The 25,547-nt window shown below is 32.1% G+C and overlaps 1 protein-coding gene across 1 annotated transcript in view; it reads right to left on the reverse strand.

Moving 5' to 3' along the window:
- The window catches only part of SEMA3D (semaphorin 3D), a 158,633-nt gene that overhangs the window by 124,395 nt on the left and 8,691 nt on the right, over positions 1–25,547 (reverse strand). The window contains exon 2 of the mRNA XM_030822019.1: positions 1,671–1,861. Coding sequence (XP_030677879.1) covers positions 1,671–1,821 — 151 coding nt within the window. The 5' untranslated portion in view covers positions 1,822–1,861. The remainder of the gene's footprint in view (positions 1–1,670; positions 1,862–25,547) is intronic.

Raw genomic sequence — 25,547 nt, forward strand, 5'->3', positions numbered from 1 at the left:
TGGGATTATAGGCATGTACCACTGGTGGTTTCTTTCTTTCATCTTTGCTGCCTATTGCTCACTATCTAAAAATAGTTGCTTCATGTAGTTTATATAGTTGAATAGTTGTTTATGGAAGAAGGTATAACTCAGTACTATTTATACTGGCATGGTTAAAAGCCTTGACTTTGTTTTTTATTTATAACCTAAACCTTACCCTAACTGTTAATGTTCACTTGAAACTAAGATAAATTTAGGTGAATGACAGAAAATTGAATATATCTATGATTAAGAAATGGAAGACATTCAAATACAGGTTTTAGTTATCGATTATGGCCGGGCAAGATGGCTCACGCCTATAATCCTAGCACTTTAGGAGGCCGAGATGGGCAGATCACTTGAGGTCAGGGGTTTGAGACCAGCCTGGCCAACATGGTGAAACCCCATCTCTATTAAAAATACAAAAATTAACCAAGCATGGTAGTGGGCACCTGTAATCCCAGCTACTTGGGAGGCTGAGGTGGGAGAGTCACTTGAACCCAGGAGGCGGAGGTTGCAGTGAGCCAAGACCATGCCCTGCCCACCAGCCTGGGCAACAGAATGAGACTTCATCTCAAAAAAAAAAAAAGATTTTAATTATTGATTAAATAAAACATCAATAAATTATGTTTAGTAATGTGATCAATTTTTCCAGATAAAAACATCCTAGATTACCAAAAGATATACTTCTAATTTATATGAGTTTGATACATATAAATACATAAGAACTCAAAAATATATAAATTGTTTACCTCTTTAATACATGACATGTGTTCTGTACAAATACCAACATATAAGATTTGTAATGGATAAAGTGTGCTAATTCAACTTACTCTTAGATTTGACATCTGATTTGCTTCTATTATTGGTATTTCGTTTGTCTATAAAATGTCATCTTAAAGAGATCAGAAGATATTCAAATTGACAGCATAATTTTTGCCTATCACACTGAGAATAAAGAAGTTTTATTCTCCCTACATCCCTTTTATTTCTTGAGATATTAATGAAGCCCAGAGTACATCAAAAAGGAAAACTAAAGTAAAAACTATTTGGGCGTGAAACTGGACACAGACACACACAAAGATGACCAACCATAATTCATATAAACTTTGCTTTTATATCAAACATTTAAAAACAACTAGCTTAGCAGATTTCATTTCTTAGAAAATTGTTTCATCTTTTTTATATTTTAAACCTTTCACATTGTCTTTTTCTATTACCAAATACGTATATAGTTGAGAACTTGAAGCTATCCTGCTGTCTTAAATTCTTTTTGAAGATACCTTACTGTGTTTTAAAAAAAAATCCCCTCTAACTAGGAATAAACTAGTAAGAGTTATGTGAAATTTGTTAACATTTTTCTATTTTTAGGAATTTATTTGTTTTAACACCAAACCGTTTATCACTTGCAGATCAAATTGATTACTATAAATACTGGGCTGAAAAGGGTACTTGAATAGCTTTAGCATCTTTTTCCTCACAAAAATGAGTAATTGGGCTTCATGTTCTATAATTCTATTTTTATGAACTGATGCCAACATAATAAACATTTCACAGAAGTCAATATGCTTTTCTAAAAAGAAAAAATATAGCAATCAAAAAAGACATTTAAAAATCTTCATAAACAATTTAGAAAATATGTATACATTTACCTTTGTAGGTTAGCTTGAGTCTTGGAATATTTTGCTTCGAAGTGCCAGTAACTGGAAGAAACAACATGGTCATGCTTAGCATCATCAAAGCAGGAAAAAGGTGAAAATCCTGGCTTCTGGCCTGAAGTCTCTCATCTTTATTAGCATTCATGATGAAAACAATGTTCTCTTTCAAACGGTGTTACTTTAATCTAAAAAAGAGTAAAAAAAAAACTATTAAGGTATCAGCAAACTGACACAGGAACAGAAAACCAAACACCATATCATCTCACTCATAAGTGGGAGTTGAACAATGAGAACACGTGGACACAGGGAGTGGAACATCACACACCAGGGCCTGTTGGGGGCTGGGGGGCTGGGGGAGGGAGAGCATTAGGAGAAATACCTAATGGAGATGACAGGTTGATGGGTGCAGCAAACCACCATGGCACGTGTACACCTATGTAAGAAACCTGCACGTTTTGCACATGTATCCCAGAACTTAAAGTATCAAAAAAAAAAAAAACTATTAAGATAGCAATTGGTAGATTTTCCTCAACTTACTAAATTATAATGTTCTGAATGTATATAGATTTTTAAAAATAATTTCCCCATCGCTCTTGTTTTACTCTTATAGAAATGAATCAGAACTGGGGAATAAAATTAAGGACTGACTTTGCGCAGATGTAGAAATAAATGCACCACAAAAATTTAAACTATTTTGTTATTTAACATTTTTTCCTTGACTAAAGTTGTTTTTGTGTTTTGTTTAAGCAAATATCTGAAGAACCAACTTTTTTCCAAACTTGAATTTTTTGATCAGATGAGACCACTTTCACTGGTAGAAATTTATACGTGCCCTATATCATCCCCAAATGAAAAGATCCACCAAGTAAAACAGACAAAAGCTGTCATTTTGAGACAAAGTTCTCTTGTTTCTGAATTTAGAGACATTTAAAAATTCCACTGAAATGTGAGAAACTAAGGTCAGGGCCCCAGTATAGGTGTTAGGCCTGGAACAATGCAATCTTACCTGAAACCTATGTTATTCCACACAGAGAAGTAATGAATAGAAAAACAAATTCTAAAATATAAGAGTTTATAAGAGGTAGGAGGTGGTAATTAACTGGGTTGCCATAAAATAGGCTAACTTGGTTGTTTTCCGTAAGATGTAGAGTAAATCAAAACACGTATTCCAAACTAAGCCTGGTAACAAAAATTACAAATCATATTTATTGAGCATTTATATGTACCCAATACTTTTTAAAAAGTGCTTTACATAGATTAAATGATTTAATTTAAAAACAGCCATTAAGGGTGGGTAATTATTTATCTCACTTCACCGATGAAACAAAATTGAGGTACAGAGCTAAATAGTTCTTCCAGGGGTACACGGTAGGTAAGAGATGGATCAAATCAACACATGATCAGGACTTTAGCTAGAGTCTGCTTTCTTCACACCTGTCTTTGGATGCTTTGCATTATGGTAGAATCTAGTGATCTTCAGCTCCTGCTAGAGTCTTCAACTTCTCTTCCATGTTAATTAACTTACTGCTGTCTTACTAGGAAATAGGCCGCAGAACCAATAATTTCTTTGATGACAGATTTCTTGGTGATAGCTTTGATCATAATAAAAAAAGCATTAGATTTTAAGTAATTTTCTAATTAGCTAACATTCAGAATAAATATTTTATGCCTATATTGTTTAAAGAGAAGGCCTAATAAGGGTTGAATTTTTCTTAAGTGAGATTAGCTCTTCAGTGTATTAAAATGTCTCCCAGACTTTGAATATCAAGTTTTCAGTTACATTAAATCTCAGAAGTTAAGTGAAGTCTTGGGAAGTAAAATAAAATCAAATTTTGATGTGTATTATGTTTATACATGATAAATATTTAAGGATAGACTTCAAATTTTATGCTGAATTTCTTCATGAAATGTTAAACGTGAGTGCTTAATAAGTTGTTTCATCAACCATTACATTTCATTACATTCAAAGATACCTATAAGGAATACTAAATTATTCTTTGTATATAATCTGTCAACATTTAATTCTTCTTTTAGAAGGTTACTACATATGCAAATAATCAAGTTGATTTAGATTCTCTTTCAATCATATTGTATTAAATATGACAAATATTGCATATTTTATTCACATTTAATTGACATTTCCTGAACGTTTCACCTAAATTAAATAAAATTTGAGAGACAACAGGAATGTCTTTCTGACCAAAAAGACCTACACCATCAGCAGCCCTTTATGAAAATTTTAGTTTTAAAAAATTCAATTATGCTAATTTTAATATATAACACTAATAAAGCCTTTTAAAAAATAACATAAAGTCCTAAAAATTATATTATTTAACAGCCAGTAGGAACACATTAATGCTATTGCCACAAAACAGTCACTTTAACTGATCTACAGAAAAAAATTTATCAGATTAGATTTGAATATATGAGTTTTGGATCATTCAATCTCAATGCATTCTTGCAACTTGTTAGTTTTAAAAGTTAGTTTTAACTTGTTAGTTATACCAGTATTCTTTGACTTACAGATTCTCCTTAAAAACTTGCTGCTTTTATACAAATTCCAATACAAGTTTTAAATATGTATATATTTATATGTTAATAAAGATATATTTATATAACTTGTGATGGTATTCGAATATATCTAACATATATTCACTTATATATATTCTTATCAGCCATTGGCATCATATCTAATCGCTGACCATTTATAAGGTGAGGAAATGAATAAGATTATTTTTCTGAAGGGAATGGTTGATCATATGCAATAAAGTACCATAAAATAAATTTAAAATGGAGATATTTATGATATGCTATGCAAGATAACTCAAAGGAGTATCATATAGGCTTAAACAAGACAAGTATACTTTCATGGAGGACAGAGAAAAGAGACTGGAAAAGCAAACACAGACAGTTCCAGAAAACAGTGAAACCTTTTTAAGGACTCCTGAACAGCAGGGCAGGTTGCATGATAGACTTGGTTATATGGCTATGAGAGGGAAGAGAATGTGGCATAATTCAGTGGCATAGAACAGAAGGACACCAAAGAGAATCTTGGGCTAACTCTTAAATTTGGCTCTTGCATATTCTGGTACCTAATACATTAGGACTCAAAACAATGCATATGGTCACTTCGTACTGCCTTTTGGTATTGATCAAGTGTGCTGTTCCACCCACATTCATCAGTGCTACTCCAATCCCATTACCCTGTTCCTTCCATTATTTCTTGTATTCACATTATTAGCAAAGCACTGATATCTGATTGCAGCAGACTCACAGCCATGGCATACAAACATGTATTCTCCCTCCTACCCATACCCTCTAAAAAAAGTGAAAGGTAAAATGAATGCAGAGACTGAGTATATTAAATTTCTCATTACACTTTTTTTTGAGCTTCTGGATATGTGAAATAACTTTTTATGACATATAACAATGCATGTAATGTGAATGTATGTTTATATACATAGGCAAAAAAGAGGGAACTTTCCATATGTGCATTTTATTAGCAATAATGACCTCAGTGCAGGACATTTCCTGGGAATTAATTACTAGTTGGGGTCATTGAGATATCTACTCCTCCAACTGGTCATTAATTGCTAAGACATGCCCTGTGCCTCTAACATCATAAGTTAAGAAGATTGATGTTTTGGTTTTCAATGAACAGTAGTAACACTGTTCCTTGTAACCAAACTCATTAATATTGTTAAATAAGTTAAAAATCAAAGCCCTGCTTTCCTTACTACTAAGACATTCTGAGAAGTGCCTATGTGTGCTGAACTTGTACTTGGAGGACCAAAATAAAGTAAAAATGGTGAAACTGCTGGAACTTAAAATAAAAGCCTTTATATATTTTTCTACTATAAAACAGTCAAGACCTACAATCTGCTGGTCCTGATTCTTTGTTTTTCTTCCCAACAATCCTATAAATTTAATAGTTAGTATTTTAATTGAGATAATTTATGGGTTAAACATCTTGCCAACAACCTCCTCCCTACTCTATTGATATTTTGCTGTCTTCGTGTGTGTGTGTGTGTGTGTGTTGTGTGCACGTGTGTGTTGTGCATCTGGGATGAATTATGGAGAGAAGTAGGTGTGATTTAACCAAAAGTGGGTAGATTTAGTGAAATGCATAGGTTATACTGCATGCTACTGTCTGTAACAAGCTTGACCTGGAGTCAATTAACTGCATATAATCTATTCCAGATGCTCCCTGATAGAAACAGCACTCTTGGGAATCTTCAGACGTGGAGCCAATAGGGAGTGTTCTGATTATGAGAGACTTTTACACACTGTTCCACTAAATCAGAGATCCAAATGCATAATCTAACCTCAAGAAGGCCTTGTGCCATTTCCCTAAGGAACACAAAGAGTCCAGAACTTACTAGATGGATGGTAAAATTTATTTGAGGAGCAAGAGATATAAAATTTTACATGTGAACTTCATTGATTTGCTTTATTTATTCATATGCATTTGTTCCAAAAGTCATTAAGCCAGGATCAGGTACTATTAGTATGAAAAAATAGCTTTTATGCACGGAACGATGATTAAAATATGTAAGTCTTCTTGCATGAAAATCTAGAACACTTAGATTTAGGATTCTTTCTCAAGTGTGTGTGTGTGTGTGTGTGTGTGTGTGTGTGTGTGTGTGTGTGTGTAGGTTGGGGAAGGGAAGGAAAGAACCCCTGAATTTTTAATTTTATAAAGAGCTCTTTGTTCTTTATACCTTAGTGGTACATATAAGGTCACTTGAGAATGTTTTTTACTCAATTCAGAAAGCATAAGGAAATATGCCTATCTCAGTATTAAAAGCAATATCTGTATTAACTCACTTTGGCCAAATTGCTGCTCCTATTTTGAGCTATTGTTTGATTAGATGGTTTTCCTGTAGGGTGCACATGACTGATCAATTATTGGTAACATTACTTCCTGGCATGGCTGTGGACAGCACAACAAAAAGGGATTATAGAAAAAAACTTGAAAGCCAAAGAGGTAACATAGGCAAACAAAGAGAAGCTTTATGTTACAGGGGGGCTATTATATATTCCATTGACCAACTGCAATAATATCAAAGTAGGATTCAAGTGGTATGTGAAAAGTTCCACAGGAATAGAGCTTGGAATGCCAGAACTTTCACTTAAATTTATCCTATTCTTTCTAAGTTTCCTTCTGCATATTTTCTAATAGGCATATAAAATATCCTACTACTTTAGTAAGATAGCAAGTATTTGTTGAAAGACTAATTGTCCATTAATGGACTTCATTGTCTTCAGATGCCATGAATTCTCCATCAGTTGATACATTCTAAAGGAGTCTGGAAGGCCATCTGACTCCTCAGAGATCATGAAGAGTTTTATTTGATTAAATGCTAATCTACTCCCAAACCTCTTTATGATGACCAGTGATATTTCTCCACACACCAAACAAATTACGATTATCATCAGAAATTAGTTGTAGAGCTGAGCTAAGCTATTTGTGAGTAAACATAAATTACAGTACCTATATTTTTATTTTGTAGTGGTTTAAACATTATGTTTGCATTTCTGAAATACACTGAGAGTATATTGTTTTATAATCCCTGTTCAACAAAGCAACACTGTTAACATTTTACTTGGGTTTGCATGCCTTATAGCCATGTACTAAGAGCCAAATAAAATTCTGTAAGATCTTACCTCTAACGAATTCAACAGAAAATAATACAATTGTAAGATTTTAGAATATATGTGTATAATCTCTTAGGTTTAATATTGTGGGTTTCATTTTTTCCTGACCATAACAGTAACAACAAAATAATATTTAAGTTGTAAAGAAGTCCCAAAGGAATAAAATGCCTCCAAGGTCTAAACTGTTGAAGTTAACACATTTATAAAAATTTAATAAAATACTACTGCAAATAATTTTATTGATATTCATTTTCCTCATCCTAAATCTCACATCAATTTGTTGTTCAAAGCAGCAATTGATACTTACCAATTTGAAGAGTCAAAGAAAGTACTAACAACATCATCAGACTTGACCTTTCTTCAAATCAAATTAATCCACAGCCCAAAGTTTCAATATTTTCCTTTTCAAATTCTTATACCCTTGGGAGCATTTTAACTCATGCAACTTTTCATGACCAAGATAATCTTATAATATGCTTTTGGAAAATTACAGAACATTTTGTCAAATTTTAATGTCTGCACTCAAAACATAAATTGGTTGTTTTTTAAAACTCAAAAGCATCAACCTCAAATATTCTGATACGTGCCTCTTAGGTATTTCTGCTTTTTTTTTCTATGAAGAGACTTGAATAAAGCAGAGTAGGGATTATTGAAAATATGGAGGGAAAATCATTATATTTTCTTGGAATAATGAAGTAAGAATTAACTATTTTTATTTTATTTTATTTCATTTTATTTTATTTTATTTTATTTTTTGAGGTGGAGTCTCACTCTGTCAACCAGACTGGAGTGCAGTGGAGCGATCTCTGCTCACTCTAAGTTCCACATCCCCAGTTCAAGTGATTCTCCTGCCTCAGCCTCCTGAGTAGCTGGGATTACAGGTGTGCACCACCATGTCTGGCCAAAGTTTTTGTATTTTTTAGTAGAGACGGTTTCACCATGTTGATCAGGCTGGTCTCGAGCTCCTGACCTCATGATCCACCCGCCTCGGGCTCCCAATGTGTTGGGATTACAGGCATGAGCCACCGCGCTGGGCCAACTATGTTTTTATTATTGAGATATACTTATTTCTAATTTAGTCAAGCCCTTTTATTTTTTAGAAATGTCATTTTTATCAAAACTAAGCAGTATTTTGGCAAATACCCAAAATGTTTTATTCATTCTTTTCTGAAATTCACATTCAGTTATTCATTCAGCTGTTGAATTATATGTTCATTTAATATTTTCCCAGAATTTATAATATATTTCTAATATTATAAATATTCTGCCTATGTGAAGAATAAATGGATTTGAATTTTAAAAAATTGATTATCATAATAAAATGTACAGAATATTCTATTTTACAAACCAAATTAGTGGCTCCATAGTCTCTGTATCAGCATAAATAATTGTGTACTTGGAAACTTGTTTTTCAAAGCAATACAGGTATTTTTATGATATATTTTTTTTTTCCTTTTTTTTTTTTTAGAGATAGATAGGGTCTCACTCTGTCACTGAAGCTAGAGTGCAGTGGCAAGACCACAGCTCATGGCAGCCTGGACTTCCTGGGCTCAAGTGATCCACCTGCCTCGACTTCCTGAGGAGCTGGATTATAGGCATGTGCCACTTGTCCAGCTAATTTTTTTTTTTTTGTAGAGATAGGGTCTCACTATTTTGACCAGGCTGGTCTGCTCTTGAACTGGCCTTAAGTGATCATCCTGCTTCAACCTCCCAAAGTATTGGGATTACAGGTGTGAGCCACTGTGCCTCACCTACTTTATCATATTTTAAAATATTATCATGGTGTTTGTTTCAGCAGCACTTATTCTAAGGTAAGAACAATTCAGAGATGCACGAAGAGAAGAGCACAACACCTATATAGGAAAGACAGATAAATTTGTAAAACAGAATTTCTTTTTATTTATTGACATGTGTGGTAGTCGTGTTTTTCATAATCTTCATATGTATATTTTAATTTTCCAATTAAAAATATTTACTGAAAAAAATTAGTTATGTCAAAGGAGGAAAAATTGAAATTTTTTTGTTATTCAATACATATTAGACTGTGAGATGAGGATTTCATCTTATCATCAAAACAACATACAGAGGTTATAGTTGCCAATATGTAAAAATATAAAAGCCTGCTTATACAAAACCACTTATGTATAGGAAATAGCATTTCAATAAGTTTCTACACTAAGACTAAATTATAACATGGGGTTATACATACTTAGTTTAGAATCTTAGGGTTGTAACTATTGGAAACCAGTAAATAATTATGAAGTAATTAAATTACATTTTTGAGATGTATGCTGTAGGACAATATAAGGATTCTCCATACAAATCCTAACTCTTTTATATAAACGGATAAAGAAATGCCATCAAATCCACCAGCAACGCCCATATTTAATAGCAAACTTTTAATTTAAAAAACCTGCACGTAGCAGGAAAATTATGACCTTGAGTTTCATATTCACATAAATTCTCCAGGAACACATGTACTGTTGAGATCAAAACACTTATAATGAGTTAAATGAATCCTACATAGCCTTATTTTATTTTTTTTAAAAAAAAGATGTGCTAAATATATTAACACTGTTTCTTTCTTCACTATTTAATGAAACACCTTAGGGAAATAAACACCCTAGGGAAATAGGAGAAAAAATTTAAATAATTTTCTTAAACATAACGCTATCTGGGAACACAAATAGGCAGCATGTAAAAACTTAGCATCACATGTGGAATTTAGGAACCAAGTCTTCATATCAGATCTGAATTTCACGGTATTTGACCAAACTCAGCAACTATTAATAACTAACATTTTAAATTCAACAACTGATGATGACTTAAGCAATCAAAAAGGCAGCTTTTCTTTCAACAAATGAAAGAATTGTCCAGCACTCTTAGCAGTAATAGTTATTTAGTGATCCTTTTTTTATATTTCTAATGATAATGACATGTTCATGCGTTTCATCTTGTTTTAACATGCTTCAAATGCAATTGTTTAACCCACTTGTATTTCTAATTGTGTCATTATAAGGTAAACATTATAGAGTAAGTTTGCAAATGCTCATTGTTGGGGACTTCTGGCCCAGAAAAGAGCTGGATGTCTGGAAAATCGTTATCCACAGGAGAAATCTGAATTTTGCTACAAATAATCTACCAGCTTCTACCAGAAATTCAAAAGTTCTCAAATCCCTGACTCAGTAAATATTCCTATGTTCGGTTTAACTCTGTTGAGAAAGTTAAAAATAGCTTAAAACAAATATATAAGTTTTATAAATAAATTGATATCGTAAGTTCCATTATTTGTACCTTATTTGACTGCCTTGTCATACAAGGTAAAAGAATTATGTTCGGTTTAACTCTATTGAGAAAGTTAAAAATAGCTTAAAACAAATATATAAGTTTTATAAATAAATTGATATCATAAGTTCCATTATTTGTACCTTATTTGACTGCCTTGTCATACAAGGTAAAGGAAGTTTCTTTTAGCTACACCTCCACATATCCCAGTTATATCTTCCGTAACTCTTCTGGGACATGTCAAAAGCATAGTAGCACGGTGGTTAAGCACATAGGCAAAAAGCCGAGGTCTGTCACTTGCTTTCTGTTTATCCATGGGCCAGTTACTTAACCATATTGTGGCTCATGTTTCTCACCTGAAACAGTGGATAACAAGGGTATCTGATTCCTTCGTTGTAAGAACTAAGAAACCATGATGTAAAGCACTGCACTCTGCCCAGTACACAGTAAATGATCCATGAGTGTTAGCCATTTAAAAATCATTATATTCAATTTGTCTTAATTTTCTATTAAAACTCGATTTAAGAACAAGAGAAAATTACGGTTTTAAAGACAATTCATGATTATCTGAAAGTACAATTACAGTTTATAAGGCCTGTAAGCAGAGTTTTCAGGAAAATACTATATAACATCCAAGAGTATGAAAGCAAATGAAGAAAATAATTTTAATTCTTTGAGATCATAAACACAAATAAATAAGCAAGCAAATAAATTCTATTTCTATAGTTTAAAAGGGGAGAATCAAAGTGATGGTTTGAATCTGATTATGAAGGACATAACATAATTGTATCTGGAGCACCTCTAATGCTACTCATTTAAATTAAATCAAAAAAGAGAAAATAACTAAATACTTGATCAACAATGACTTCATATAAAACTTTAAAATCAAATAGAATAAACATTGGTGAATATGTACAGTACTTGACTTTAAGATTTTTACTTGGATTAAAAAGATTAAAAGAAGTATGCTTCCCTTCGTGCCTTCTCCAGAAAGGATACTAGCTTCTAAAGGGGAAAATAAATTTTAAAAATCTTGTGGATCCTGTGAAATACAAAGATATAGTACATTCAATGGTATATTCAAAGTATAACAATAATGTATGTCTGCAATTCAATATATCCTTTGTATTGAATCTTAATAGGTTGTAATTTAAAAAAATTTATGCATCTATGAGACTTAATTCAGTGTTCTAGTTTCCATTCCCACACCTAGTCTTTAGTTTTACAACTAGTATAGTATGGTTTAAAGGTATAAAGTTTTTTAACAAACTCTTTATTAATGTTATCTGTTTTCAGCTTCCTTTAAAATTTATTCTTCCTAATTATGATGTCACTTAGGAACCTCATAGAATTTATATTTTATTAGTTGCTGACCATTTTTGAACATATGCCTGAAATTATTTTAGATAGTTAATTAAAATAATTTTTACATGAAAAAGAATCATGTTTAAAAACAGCTATATTTTGTTTATGATCAATTTTTGAAACTATTTTTACTTACATTAAAATTGTTGTTTTTACCAAGTATATTTAGAAATCCATACCAGCTTATAAAACATAGTTTTGATCAAATTTCATTTATAATACCCTGTGATTATATATTAAACATAGCAAAACTTTCATATATAGCAAGAAAACAAAAATTATTTTATTGACTATGGAAACTCATAAAAGAGTGAAGCAATGTCTCCTAACTTAAAACATGGCAAAATTGGATATCATATTGAGATTGAATTAGGTTTTGTTAGGTTAAACATAAAAAAAACTTTTAATAACATTTTAAACAATTTCACATCTTAAACATGCCAGTATTATTGGTAACAGTTTTCAAAATTACTATATTTGTAGCATACCAAGAGTTGAAGTTGTCTCTGCCACAGATTCAAAGACTACTATATATCTTAGAACATCTTAATATTTCTGGTGGTTCTAACATGAACTATTAAAAGAACATATTAAAAAATACATATTTGCATAAGGATGAAATGTTTCTCTAGCATGAACTTTACTGTCCTCAAATATAAATTAATATTAAAAATTAATGTCTATTATATAATTCCAAATAACATAATAAAATGTAGAAATATCTTTTAATTAATACAAGTTTTATACTATCTTTATATATGCCTTCACATGAATTTATTATATTTTAATGTATGACTTCATAACACTCTTTTAGAAACATTATTTGATATACTGGACATGCAATATAGAAGCATAATATGGATCTTATTAAAGAGCTTCTATCATTAATGCTGAATTCATCTCTTTAACATTCTCTTAATATGTATAAGGGAGCAGTTCCTGGACTAATATATTTGTGTTCAGAAAGTAACTTGCAGTTACCCAGTGCATACACAATGCGTATAGAATGACTTGGGGTGTTGTCTTGTGATAGTGAGACTAATAAAGTGCCAGAAATTTCAGCTTCTTTATCAGGCAGCCACATATTTATAAAAAACCTCTCCGGTCTTCCTATGTAGATATGTTTTCTTTCTTTCTTCTTTTTGCATGACTGTTCTGTTGAAGTAATGTGTTGAATATTTGTGCTATCTAATTTCCCCTCCACCTTTATCACCCTCCTTATCTAGTTCTCTATCAACATATTGGTATCAGTTTCTGAGCTGTGTTTAGTCTCATCCTTATATCCTCAGCTACATCTTAACAACTGGGCTTACATAAATGTTAAAAAGTGCCTCAGTCAGGCTAAGCAGGGGATTCCTGAGTTGAGCATACATACAGCTGCCAATGGATATTTCTCCATTTTTATTTTTTACATCTTTCCTTCTTGGAGAAAATATAATACCTTTTACTACATGATCTCAGAAGTTGACTTGAAAGCTAGCACGATGTTCTAAAACTAGCACAACGTTCTGAATTTTTAAATACAGAGTTCAATTCAGATAGTCTCTGAAAAGCCTCAATAATTAAACTTATTTGTTTTTACCGTGTGTTATAGCAACTGATACAAAATTCTTGAATTTTCCAGGGATCGCTCAGCCTACTGGTTAAAAGTTCAGGCTCTGGCTATAAGATGGTTTGGTTGTAATTTCTATTTTGTTACTTATCAACTTTATCCTCTGAGAGAATTCACTTAATTTCTCTAAGTCCAGTTTCTGCATCTACGAAATAGGATTATCAGTACTTATCAAATATGATTGTTGTGAGAATAAAATGAAATAACGCATGGAAAGCACTTAGTATTTTCTCTGGCACATAGCTAGCTCTAACAAATGTTAGCTTAATGGTCTTCCATTTTTACGTGGACTATGATAGCAAGTATTTTCTAAAGATAGTAAGTAAATATGAAACTTAAAAGGAAGTCTGGAAACTCCCATATTCTCCTATCATATTTACAAATGTGTTTGTATAATTTGGCAATAAAATTCTCAACTCCCATTCCACAGTGTACATGTTTTTCAATGCACAATTAGATAAGGTCCCTATTGCAGTATTAATAATACATTATTTTCCTCTGAACTTCTAATTCATTGGGCCCCTATGCACTGCCAAACTGAAATCCTAATAAAAAGAACATACTTAATTGCTTCATTGGATGTGGAAATTGTTAGACTATACAAAATAAAAGGCAGAATGAAAAATATTTTTTTAGAATTTTCAACTAGAGATTACTAAATATGTTTGAAGAAAAAGTCTATGAGGGAGGTCTTGGAGCTGATATAAATGCTTAGAGATGGTTTTGACAGAAAGCCAACCTAAAGTTATTTTTGAAGTCTTATTTAGATATTATAATAACCAAAATGTTTATGCATATCAAGAAATTTAGTTTTAATTACAACTTCTGTGCTTTTTTAGAGTATTCAAAACATGAGTTGTTATAGCATAATACAAATCACAGTTTAAAATATATTTCCAAGTGATAAGTAGATCATTCCCTAAATCTTGCAAGATTTTCATTTGTACCTTCCAGAACAAGCATAATCTCCATCTACCGAAACATGTACTTTTACTTCTTTTGAACCACATGAATTCAGGACATCTATTACATTTACCACTGTATCCCCAAAGCTTAACACAGTCCCTGGTATGGAGTCAGATGTGAGTATTTATTTATTAAATAAATGAAAGAAGAACTCAATCTCCTCTTTGCTTCACCAACTCACTTCTTTGACATATGATGGAGAAGCTTTTCAAATCTCTTTACAGCATCCTTATGTGTAATATCATAAAAACTCAAAAACCTTGTGTCTCCCCAAGTGTCCAAGGAACATATGGGAATGTGGGGACTAAACTGGAAAGAACTATAGATGTTGTAAAGATTCATACCCTCCAAAATGGGAGGAATAACTGAGCGACTCAGGGACATTCTTTGTAATTTTGGGTATCTTTTTGCAAGTTTTTAGAACCACATTTTTTTTCTAACATCACTTGAGAATATCCTAGAAAAGCCCTGTGTGTAGAGAAGGGCCATGAGATAATGGTAAGAATTTGAACTATGGAGTCAGACAGGCTTGATTATGAATTCCAGTTTTACCATTTCCAGGATAAGATTTTCTTTGAAATTTAGCAGGTAACGGCAACTTTGCTATGTTTTTGCATTTGAATTAATGTACTTTAAAATCTGTATCTACATAGCACTTGCAAAATAAACAATAGCTATTATGACAATTAGTTCTTTCTTTTTGATACAATTATTTCTTATTATAGACTAGGATAGTTCCATTCCCTCAACTGGGTATGGTTTGCCCATGAATCATGTTGGTGCTTATAATTCAGAAGTGAGCAAATGCTCATTTAACTATCGCAAGAACAAAAAACCAAACACCGCATGTTCTCACTCATAGGGGGAATTGAACAACGAGAACACTTGGACACAGGAAGGGGAATATCACACACTGGGGCCTGTCGTGGGGTGGGGGTAGTGGGGAGGGAAAGCATTAGGAGAGATAACTAATGTAAATGATGAGTTAATGGGTGCAGCACACCAACATGGCACATCTATACATATGTAACAAACCTGCACATTGTGCACATGCACCGTAGATCTTAAAGTATAATAAAATAAATAAATAAAAATGAAAAAAAGAAAAAAGTAAAAAAAAAAACAATTTGGAAAGTTTTGTCAAGTTTCTGCCTCTTCCTATCCTTGCTGGCTCAGTTAAAAAAAAAAAATTTATCATAAGAAAATGATATTTCAATGAGATTATTTACTATCACGTTTCTCCTTCTCCTTCTCTCTTCCTGTGAATTGTTGAGTTGTATCCAGAAGACAAAGCATAAAATTAAGTAGAATTTAAAGACATATTTGAGAACTATCCATTAAGCATTTATCCTGTCTATACGATTCCCACATTTCTAGAAAATTCACAGCACGGACCTTTTCCTAAATAAATGCACACCCAGATTAAAAAGAGGATGAGAGAGCAATGTCTAAGTGGTAAAATATGCAAGCTACTCAGAGGAAAAATGTAGAGATGTAGAGATTATTGCTATCTTGGGTAAGAAAGAATGTGGAGTTCAATTGTAATAGTGCATGCGTGTGTCCTTTGGAATGTCAATGAAGAGCAACGAATTCTTGATTATAAAACAATGAGAAAAAGATATCTTTCTATCCTTGGCACTTCAATAAATCAGTTTTTCAGACAATGCTTCAGTAAAATTCTTGTACTGCATTATCCTCATAAAATCAAGATTTCTCCTTTAAAAAGTTGACTTGTGTACTATTTTACTTAATCATTCAACAAGGGCTGCCAACTTCTAGGGATTATGATAAGCATCAGCATTAAGTATATATGGAACTTTGATTTTCCAAATATTCCATTTGATTTATTTAAAACAAGCTTATAACATCTATCTATTGATCACTCAATGTAGCGCAAAATGGTAAAGTAACATATTTAAAAAAACTAGTTCAACCATTGTGGAAGTCAGTGTGGCGATTCCTCAGGGATCTAGAACTAGAAATACCATTTGACCCAGCCAGCCCATTACTGGGTATATACCCAAAGGACTATAAATCATGCTGCTATAAAGACACATGCACACGTATGTTTATAGCGGCACTATTCACAATAGCAAAGACTTGGAACCAACCCAAATGTCCAACCACGATAGACTGGATTAAGAAAATGTGGCACATATACACCATGGAATACTATGCAGCCATAAAAAATGATGAGTTCATGTCCTTTGTAGGGACATGGATGAAACTGGAAAACATCATTCGCAGTAAACTATCGCCAGGACAAAAAACCAAACACCGCATGTTCTCACTCATAGGTGGGAATTGAACAATGAGAACTCATGGACACAGGAAGGGGAACATCACACTCCGGGGACTGTTGTGGGGTTGGGGGAGGGGGGAGGGACAGCATTAGGAGATATACCTAATGCTAAATGACGAGTTAATGGGTGCAGGAAATCAACACGGCACATAGATACATATGTAACAAACCTGCACATTGTGCACATGTACCCTAAACCCTAAAGTATAATAATAATAATTAAAAAAAAATTTTTATAACCTGTAAATGGTATTTCAAGATTATTTTAGTTTAAAACAATTAAATTATATAATTGTCTACAATACGTTTTTATTTAAAATATTAAAGGAAAGTAAAATCATTATGCATTGAAAGCCATATTATGCTTTATCTTCCTAAAAAATATAATGTGTATCAACTGGGAAAATACATTTTTATTTTTTACTATTTACATGTTTTTATTATCATTTAACTTGAACTATTCAATTCTGATGTTTTATATAAGTGTCAGATTTTCCAGTTACTCTTTGATAAACAATGCAAAGGGTACATGAACAAGGATCCACCATGCTTTAGTGGAAAGTGCTCTGAGGTCAGGGTCTAAAGACATGACTGTAGTCCTGGTTTGCCTCATACAGGACATCTTATTTTCGGGAATTCAATTAGCCACTCAGGGTCAGGGTTTTCTTATGTAAATGTAGTATGTTGATACGTCATCAATATAACAGGAATGCGACATATGTAGTTTTAGCAAAGCAAAGTGTCTATGAATATTTTTTAAATGATTAACAACATACATAGACTTTTTTCTTTAAAAAGAGATTAACCTTTTTGACTTAATTCAGTTTTACTTTTTCAGGGATCAATGTTATTAAATCTTATGTACAGCAGAATCAGATACGAGAAACTCTGATTTCAGATATTATAATTTATTTTTATCAAATAGGGAAGTAACATGTATTACATACAGTATATATGATATAAATAAAAGGCATATATGATGTGTATATATGTGGTGCATATATATGATATAGATATGATGTATATAGTATATACATAGGGTATATACAGGATATTATATATAAGACATATATATGGTATATACATAGCGGTGTGTGTGTGTGTATATATATATAAAAATCTCATATATACTCACATACATAACACAGACACTAGAGGGATATGGCAAGGAAATATTCTGCTCTTTATCAAAGTTGTCATTAGTATTAATGATACCTTTAATAATGTACAAGCTTTTTTATCTACGATTAATTTTTCTACTCCATTTTCATGCCACTAATGTAGCACCGAGTTGCTCTGATTGAATGCCTGGGTTGCTACAATTGGTATTACAGACTTGACCCATAGACTTCAATCCTGGAAATGGATAACTTGTTTTCTGTACTTGTTTTCTTCAAATGTTTGCTTTCATAATGCCATCTCTAATTTGAAATATAAACTCCCTAGGTTGGTATCCAAATCCCTTCTTTAACTACACAAATTACTTTCCTTGTTCCTCAATGTGCACTCCCTGTTCCAGGCAAAATAGTCAATGAACACATCCCATCTAAATTATATTCATTTCCTTCTTCCTCTGTGTGATGTTCTGCTGTCCTGATCCAATCTCATCCAAAAAGCATTTCTGGGTAAGTTCCAGGTCAACACACTCACACACTTTCTACCAGGGTAACTACAGCAGATTTTTCTCAACTACATCGACTTACGGTCAAATTTTCTTGCATATGGCCTGAATTTTACATGCCTCTTACCTCTCCAAAAAATTTGGAAAGGGGCTTAGGCACAGAAAATGTATACTCTCTTAAATCTACTTCAGACAGCCCATACAAGCTGAATGGGCTCAAAGTAAAGGCATAATAAATGTTTAGTAGACAGATAAGAAGTCAAACAATTATATAGGGGAAACATAAAAGAAATCTGCTGTTCTGACTCATTAAACAATTAATTAATTTTAGGAATAAAAGGTTCTGTAATTTTATAAGAGCAATAACTGATATTCTTTTTTAATTAATAATTTTATTATTATTTTTTGAGACAGTCTTACTTATATCTATAACCCTGGCTGGAGTACAGTGGCACGATCTCCGCTAACTGCAACCTCTGCCTCCCTGGTTCCAGAGATTCTCACGTCTCAAACTCTAGAGCAGCTGGGATTACAGGTGTGCACCACCACGCCTGGCTAATTTTTGTGTACTTTAAGCTTTTTTTCTTATTTTTTGTTTTGCTTTTTGATTATATAAAACATTTACATAACTCAAATATCAATATTATATTACATATGTATTAACATGAATACCTTCCACCCCTGTTCTTTCCATTTTGTGCTTCCCTGTCCTTTTTTTTAATATATGTAATTTAAGTTCTAGGATACATGTGCAGAATGTGCAGGTGGGTTATACAGGTATACAAGTGCCATGGTGGTTTGCTGCACCCATCAACCCGTCATCTACATTAGGTATTTCTCCTAATGCTATCCCTCCCCTGCCCCCTACATGCCGACAGGCCCTGATGTGTGATGTTCCCCTCCCCCTGTCCATATGTTCTCATTGTTCAACTCCCATTTTAGAGGTTGCTGGAAGATCAAGATTTGGTTTTGGATATGTTCTAGCTTTCTATTGGACATTCACCTGGCAACATTGAGAAGGCAGCTGGATTAAAGTCAGAAGGTGAAGGTAGTAGTCAACGATAAATGTATAATTTTGGCAGTCATAAGTATATGGGTGGCATTTATGAGAGGTGAGATTGCCAAGGGAAGAAATTCAGATAGAAGAAAAAATAGGTGCAAGGACTGATCCCTGGCACATTCCATTATTCAAAGGTCGGAGAGATGAGGCTGAACCAGCAACTGAGACTGGTAAAAGCTACTTGTGGAGAAGGACAATAAGAAATATGTGAGACTCTGGATTCCTGTGAAATCTTTACAAGAATCAGAAATCAGAGGAAGATAAAGTGATCAACAGAGCCACTGGGTTAAATGTTACTAATGTGTCAATAAAGTAAGATCTGGGTACTGATTATTAGATTTAAACAGTACTAAAGAGTTATGCAATGTATCAAAAATATCAACAGTTATTCAAATAGATATATATATTTATATATATATTATTTTATTTTCACAATGAAAACATCATTTTATATCAGCAAATGCTTTAAAGTAAAGATTTATGGCATCCTGAAATCCATGCAACAATATTTCTGTCTTTCTCACAAAGGGACTACAGATGAATGCTATTCTTTAAGAACAATGCTTTTGAACTTATAATGAAAATGTTTCTAAAGAAGTGAATAGATATTATTTATTATAACTTATTTAATCTAACCTAAGATGCCATTTTAATATACATCATTATTGTAGGTCTCACTAAGAAAACAATCTTGTCAATTTAATTATGACACGGCGTTGGTTGTAGGATACCATTGATTTCAGAGATATTGAAGTGAGAAAAAATAACCATTTTAAAACTTATGAAATACTATTGTACATTCTTGTTTTTGTGACTATATTAAGATGTACATTCTATTTTTCTGTCAAAGAATTAGACAAATGATAAATACTGTTATTTACAGTGCTGTTGCAGAATAAACAACTATTCTCAGCACACAACAAACACACCTAATAAATACTTTTTACCTCCCTGAGTGGAGGGCAACATTGTAAACTATTATAACCACAGAAAAAGTGATCAAAACAAGTTAAATTAGATAAATTTGTTCTATGCTGTAATTAATTATTACACATGCTACTATTAATTACATTAATATATTAACAATATATTACTGCAGACTACTATTAATAAGTATCATATAATTTTCAAAATGTTTCTATATTAGCATATTTAGTAATATTAAAAAATTAAGTTTATAAGAGTATTTACTTAATGTTTTTTAACATCAATAAAAATGTTTTATTTTACCCAATATAAAATAATAATTGATCTATTAAATAAGACTTCTGCATTTTCTCTTTTCCTTAAATATGCAAAAGTTTGATTGTGACAGAGTGAAAATTCACAGCATTAGAAATCATGTAAATTAAGGTCTGGTTTAAGCCCTGCCAGTAAATGTTGGTAAATTATTCTATTTTTGTGAATTGCAGTTTTCTCATCTTTAAATGAAGGGACTAGTGAAGATGGGATTTAAGGTGACTTACTCTTCTGATATGTACAGGATCACTTACATTAAAAAGAAAAATTGAGACATTGTTGATCATAGTCACTTCAAACATCAGCACAAATTTCTGTCCAACATTTTACAGCAGAGTTTTATATATATATATATATATGATATTTATTCCCTATAATCTATAGCCTACAACCTGCAAGACATGAACACATTATTAAGTGCTTCTGTTAAGGAGTCATTATTAAAAGATAAATCTATTTAATACAAGTTTCTTCTGGTTTCCCTAGGGATTGGCCTAATAATGAATGAATTAATGTATATTTTACTGCTGTTTAATTATTCTATTAATAATAGACTGTGATTATTATAAAAGTAGTTTTTTACATTCTACCATTAAAAAAATGGTAGGTATACAAAAAGAAAATCAAAACACCATCTTCCTATCAACACCTCAGTTAGAGATGATCACTGTTAAAATCTTCTTTATTTTTTCCTATTTTCTATGCATAGACATAAATGTATTTTACAACAATGAGATTATATCAATAATCTAGTTTATAAACTACTAATGAGTTAATTGTTTCCACTTTACCCATCACTATGTTTTCATTTTATTTAATATTCAGTTCACATTAAAAATTTCAGAGATGTTTCAAAACTGTTTTTATAGCTGATTTGTCCAATTTGATGTCTAATTCTAAGCACATTATACCTAGTTGCAGCACTATCATTTTTAATATAGCATACATAATAACCCCCTCTCTTATTTTTCATGACATTAACTTGTTGAAGAGGGACAAATTCAAGTTATTCCTTTTAAAATGCTTTAACCTCTTCAGGAATTTTAACATTGTCAAAAACTTAATCATTTATTTCAAAACCGTATGTCAACTAACTGCACAATATGCCCTATTTCTCAGTATTTATTGGAATCCAGAGAAAATTAATCATTGTACTATTGGGGATTCCGTGCTAATATTAAAAAAAGATTGGTGTCTTGATCTTTCTCCACTGGGAGAAGGACATGATGCATGTCCTCCCTAGCTCAGGATCACTGCCCTACATGAATGGGCACAAAGTCTTTCTAAGGATAGTCTTACCTATTACTGAAACTTAAATTACTTAAGTTCCCTTCTTTGTGATCTCTATAAATCATTTCTGGCACATATTCTTTCACCCATCAGAGCAAATCTAAATAAGAACATGTTCTTTTTGGGATGAATAGTACCAGTTTACCTAAATTAATGTTTATTTAGTATCTAATAATGTTTTCTATTGAGAGGAGCTGGGCTCTGTTTTCTCAAGGTTTTTGCCAAGTCTCATAAATCTGGGAAAAGGTTGTCAGTGTAACCCCTACTAATAACCAAAGTGGCCACACACAGAATAAACAAGGGCCCAGTTTATAAAGCCTTCACTGAAAGAACTTACTGGAGTAAATTTAGATTTCTCAGTATTAATTTATGACGTGTGCAATGCACTTTGCACTCAAAAAAAGAGAATAGGAAAAAGAGTTAAAAAATGCTTTTAACCAAAGCTTTAATGCATTAAGGTAGTATTTAAATTTAATAGCCAGCAAAATAGAAGGTAAGAGAAAAATAAACCAAGTTTCTGTGAACTATATGGAAGTTGGCAATGCATTTTAGTTTTGATGTATTAAAATTTCTAAGCAATTATTAGTATATATCAACATTGCTAAAAAGGACAATTTGCTGGGTGTCTCTCTACCAATTTCTAAATTACTCAATTGCTTATTTAATCAAGGTTTGAGATATCATCTCTTTACCAATATAATAAATTTTTGAACCAACAATATCTAGTAAAACACTGAGAAAGTACTTAGTTTTATCTACATCTTCAGTATCAGCCAAAGTTAATTCCATATGAATTTCATTGCTTTAAAATCAAAATTTATTTCTCTAGATGTGAAATTATAACCTTATTTAAAACTCAATAATAAAATCTTTCTAAAGATGTCATAATTTATTTCTAAAAGACACAGATTACATCAGGGAAATAAGGCATCTAGCTCATGGTGGTCCTGTTTTTATGTAATAATTCTCCATGGTAATACGGTATTGTCCCCAATTTGCATTGGACATGGATCTCAAGAGCAGAATGTAGACAAGTTTTAGGAAGAAGAATAAAGGCTTTGGATATTTGTTTTCTTTCAGAGAGTCCAGAAAGAGATTCTTTAGAAGAAAACAAAGAAGGATGGCATTTTTTTTTTTTTTTTTTTTTTTTTAGTGTCTAAAAACCCCATCAATGTTTTCTTTAATTTTATGGCTCCTCTTGCTTTTACACTAGAAAGATTCCCAGACTAACCACATGATGTGAATGGAATAACCTTTTCTCTCTTTGGCTGGATGATGGTTTCTCAAAATAAATATAACCCATCTTATACTTTTTTTTTTTCTGAATATGTCTTTCTTGAGCCATATCCATGAGTTGAAAAGACTTTCTCTGGGAATCCCAAATGCCGAGACAATGCCATCTTAATTAGGAAAAGTAATGTCAAGAGCAATTCTACCTCAGACAACTTATTAAATTTTTTCTTATCTTTTCAATAAATACGGCTTTCATATATTTACTCATAATGCAATAATTATTTCTAATAAGACAAACTTACAAGTTAGTTATTCACAATAACGATAATGAGTACCTATCACATAGCTATCATGGTGCCACACACAATTAGGTATGAAACTGATATGACATGGTACCTGCATATAAAATCAGGTCATATGAGAAAAGTTATTAGCAGAATGCATAACACATAAGCACTAAAGTAAATGTTAATACTTTTATTATAATTCCAGTGATTTCAAAGTGATTAAAAATAAGAATAGCATAAAAATATACAGTCATGCTTTAACAATGAGAATATGTTCTGATAAATTTGTCATTAGGTGATTTCGTCATTGTTCAAACATCATAGAGGGAACTTAAACCTAGATGGTACAGCCTACTACACACCTAGACTAGATGGTATAGCCTATTGCTCCCAGGCAACAGATCTGTACAGCATGTTACTGTACTGAACACTATAAGCAATTGTTACACAAGGGGAAGTATTTATGTATTTAAACTTATCTAAACATAGAAGAGATACAACAAAAATAAAATATTATAATCTTATGGGAACACCATCCTATGTGTAGTCTGTCAGTTGATGGAAATGTTGTTATGCAGCACATGACTGTAATATATAGTAATATAATCCAGTTGTATAATATCGTCTAGTGCTCTCTAGTAAAAATATAATATGAGACATGTAATTTTTTTTTTTTTTTTGAGATGGAGTCTTGCTCTATCACCCAGGCTGTAGTGCAGTAGCATGGTCTTGGCTCACTGCAATCTCTGCCTCCTGGTTTCAACCGACTCTCCTGCCTCAGCCTCCTGAGTAGCTGGGACCACAGGCATTCGCCATCACACCTGGCGAATTTTTGTATTTTTAGTAGAGACGGGGTTTCGCCATGTTGGCCAGGATGGTCTCAAATGCCTGACCTCAAGTGATCCTCTCACCTCTGCCTCCCAAAGCGCTGGGATTACAGGCATGAGGCACCAAGCCTGGCCCGAGTCTTGTAATTTTAAATTTTCTTATAGTTATATACGAAAGTAAAAAGTAACAGATAAAACCAATTCTTACATATTTAACCCAATATATAATCATTTTAACATGTATACAATATAAAATTATTAATCAAAAACAATTTTCATGCTAAGTCTTCAGATTCAGGTGTGCATTTTACACTTTCAGTATTTCTCTATGTGGATGTTGAATTTTTATTAGCAATAAAAATTGGTTTGTATTCTGATTTCATAAAATTTACAACTAAAAGAGGAGATTGAATTTACTCAAGCTGTTTCAAACAAATGTAAAAGTTTTCTGATAACTGAATCGAGTATCATTTATTAAATTTAAATTAATTAAATTAAATAACATAAAAATTGAATTTAAAGCTAGCTTTGAAACTAAAGCAAGATGTAAATACCCACACACTTCATCCTCTTCCCCAGAGGTAGAAAATATATTTTATGTGAGATAGAGGGGAAAGATTCTCAGAATAGAGGTATATTTTTTGCCTTATGCTTCATGTAATAGAAAAATGAACACAATTCACAAAACCATCAGGATTTCTGTGAGGATCTTTATCAGGGTTTCTAAGAATTTATATACATATATACATTTTTTTCCTTTGGGAACTGGCCTGCAATATCCAACATTTAAGTCAGCCTAGAGCCCAAAATTAAAGCTGTGTTTGTTCTTATTTGTTCTGTTCCCCTTGCCTCTAGTATGATATATCTGAATAGTGTAAAGCAAATAATAATATTTCATAGAATTTGATTAGGATTTATTATAGATTCCTACTTTAATCCCAGCCCAATGATTAACATTTCAAAGATAGGAGAAATTGTCATTATAAATTAATCTGGCTTTGGTGTCCACTGTATTTATCTAAGGAGAACAAATAAGTTTTAGAGAGAAATCCTGGAGCAGCTGGATGATATACACAATTCTAGCTTGGCTTTTATTTGTGTTTGGTTTGGTTTAATTTTATTTGTT

This window comes from Nomascus leucogenys, chromosome 11, assembly GCF_006542625.1.
Source record: "Nomascus leucogenys isolate Asia chromosome 11, Asia_NLE_v1, whole genome shotgun sequence".
NCBI lineage: Eukaryota > Metazoa > Chordata > Mammalia > Primates > Hylobatidae > Nomascus > Nomascus leucogenys.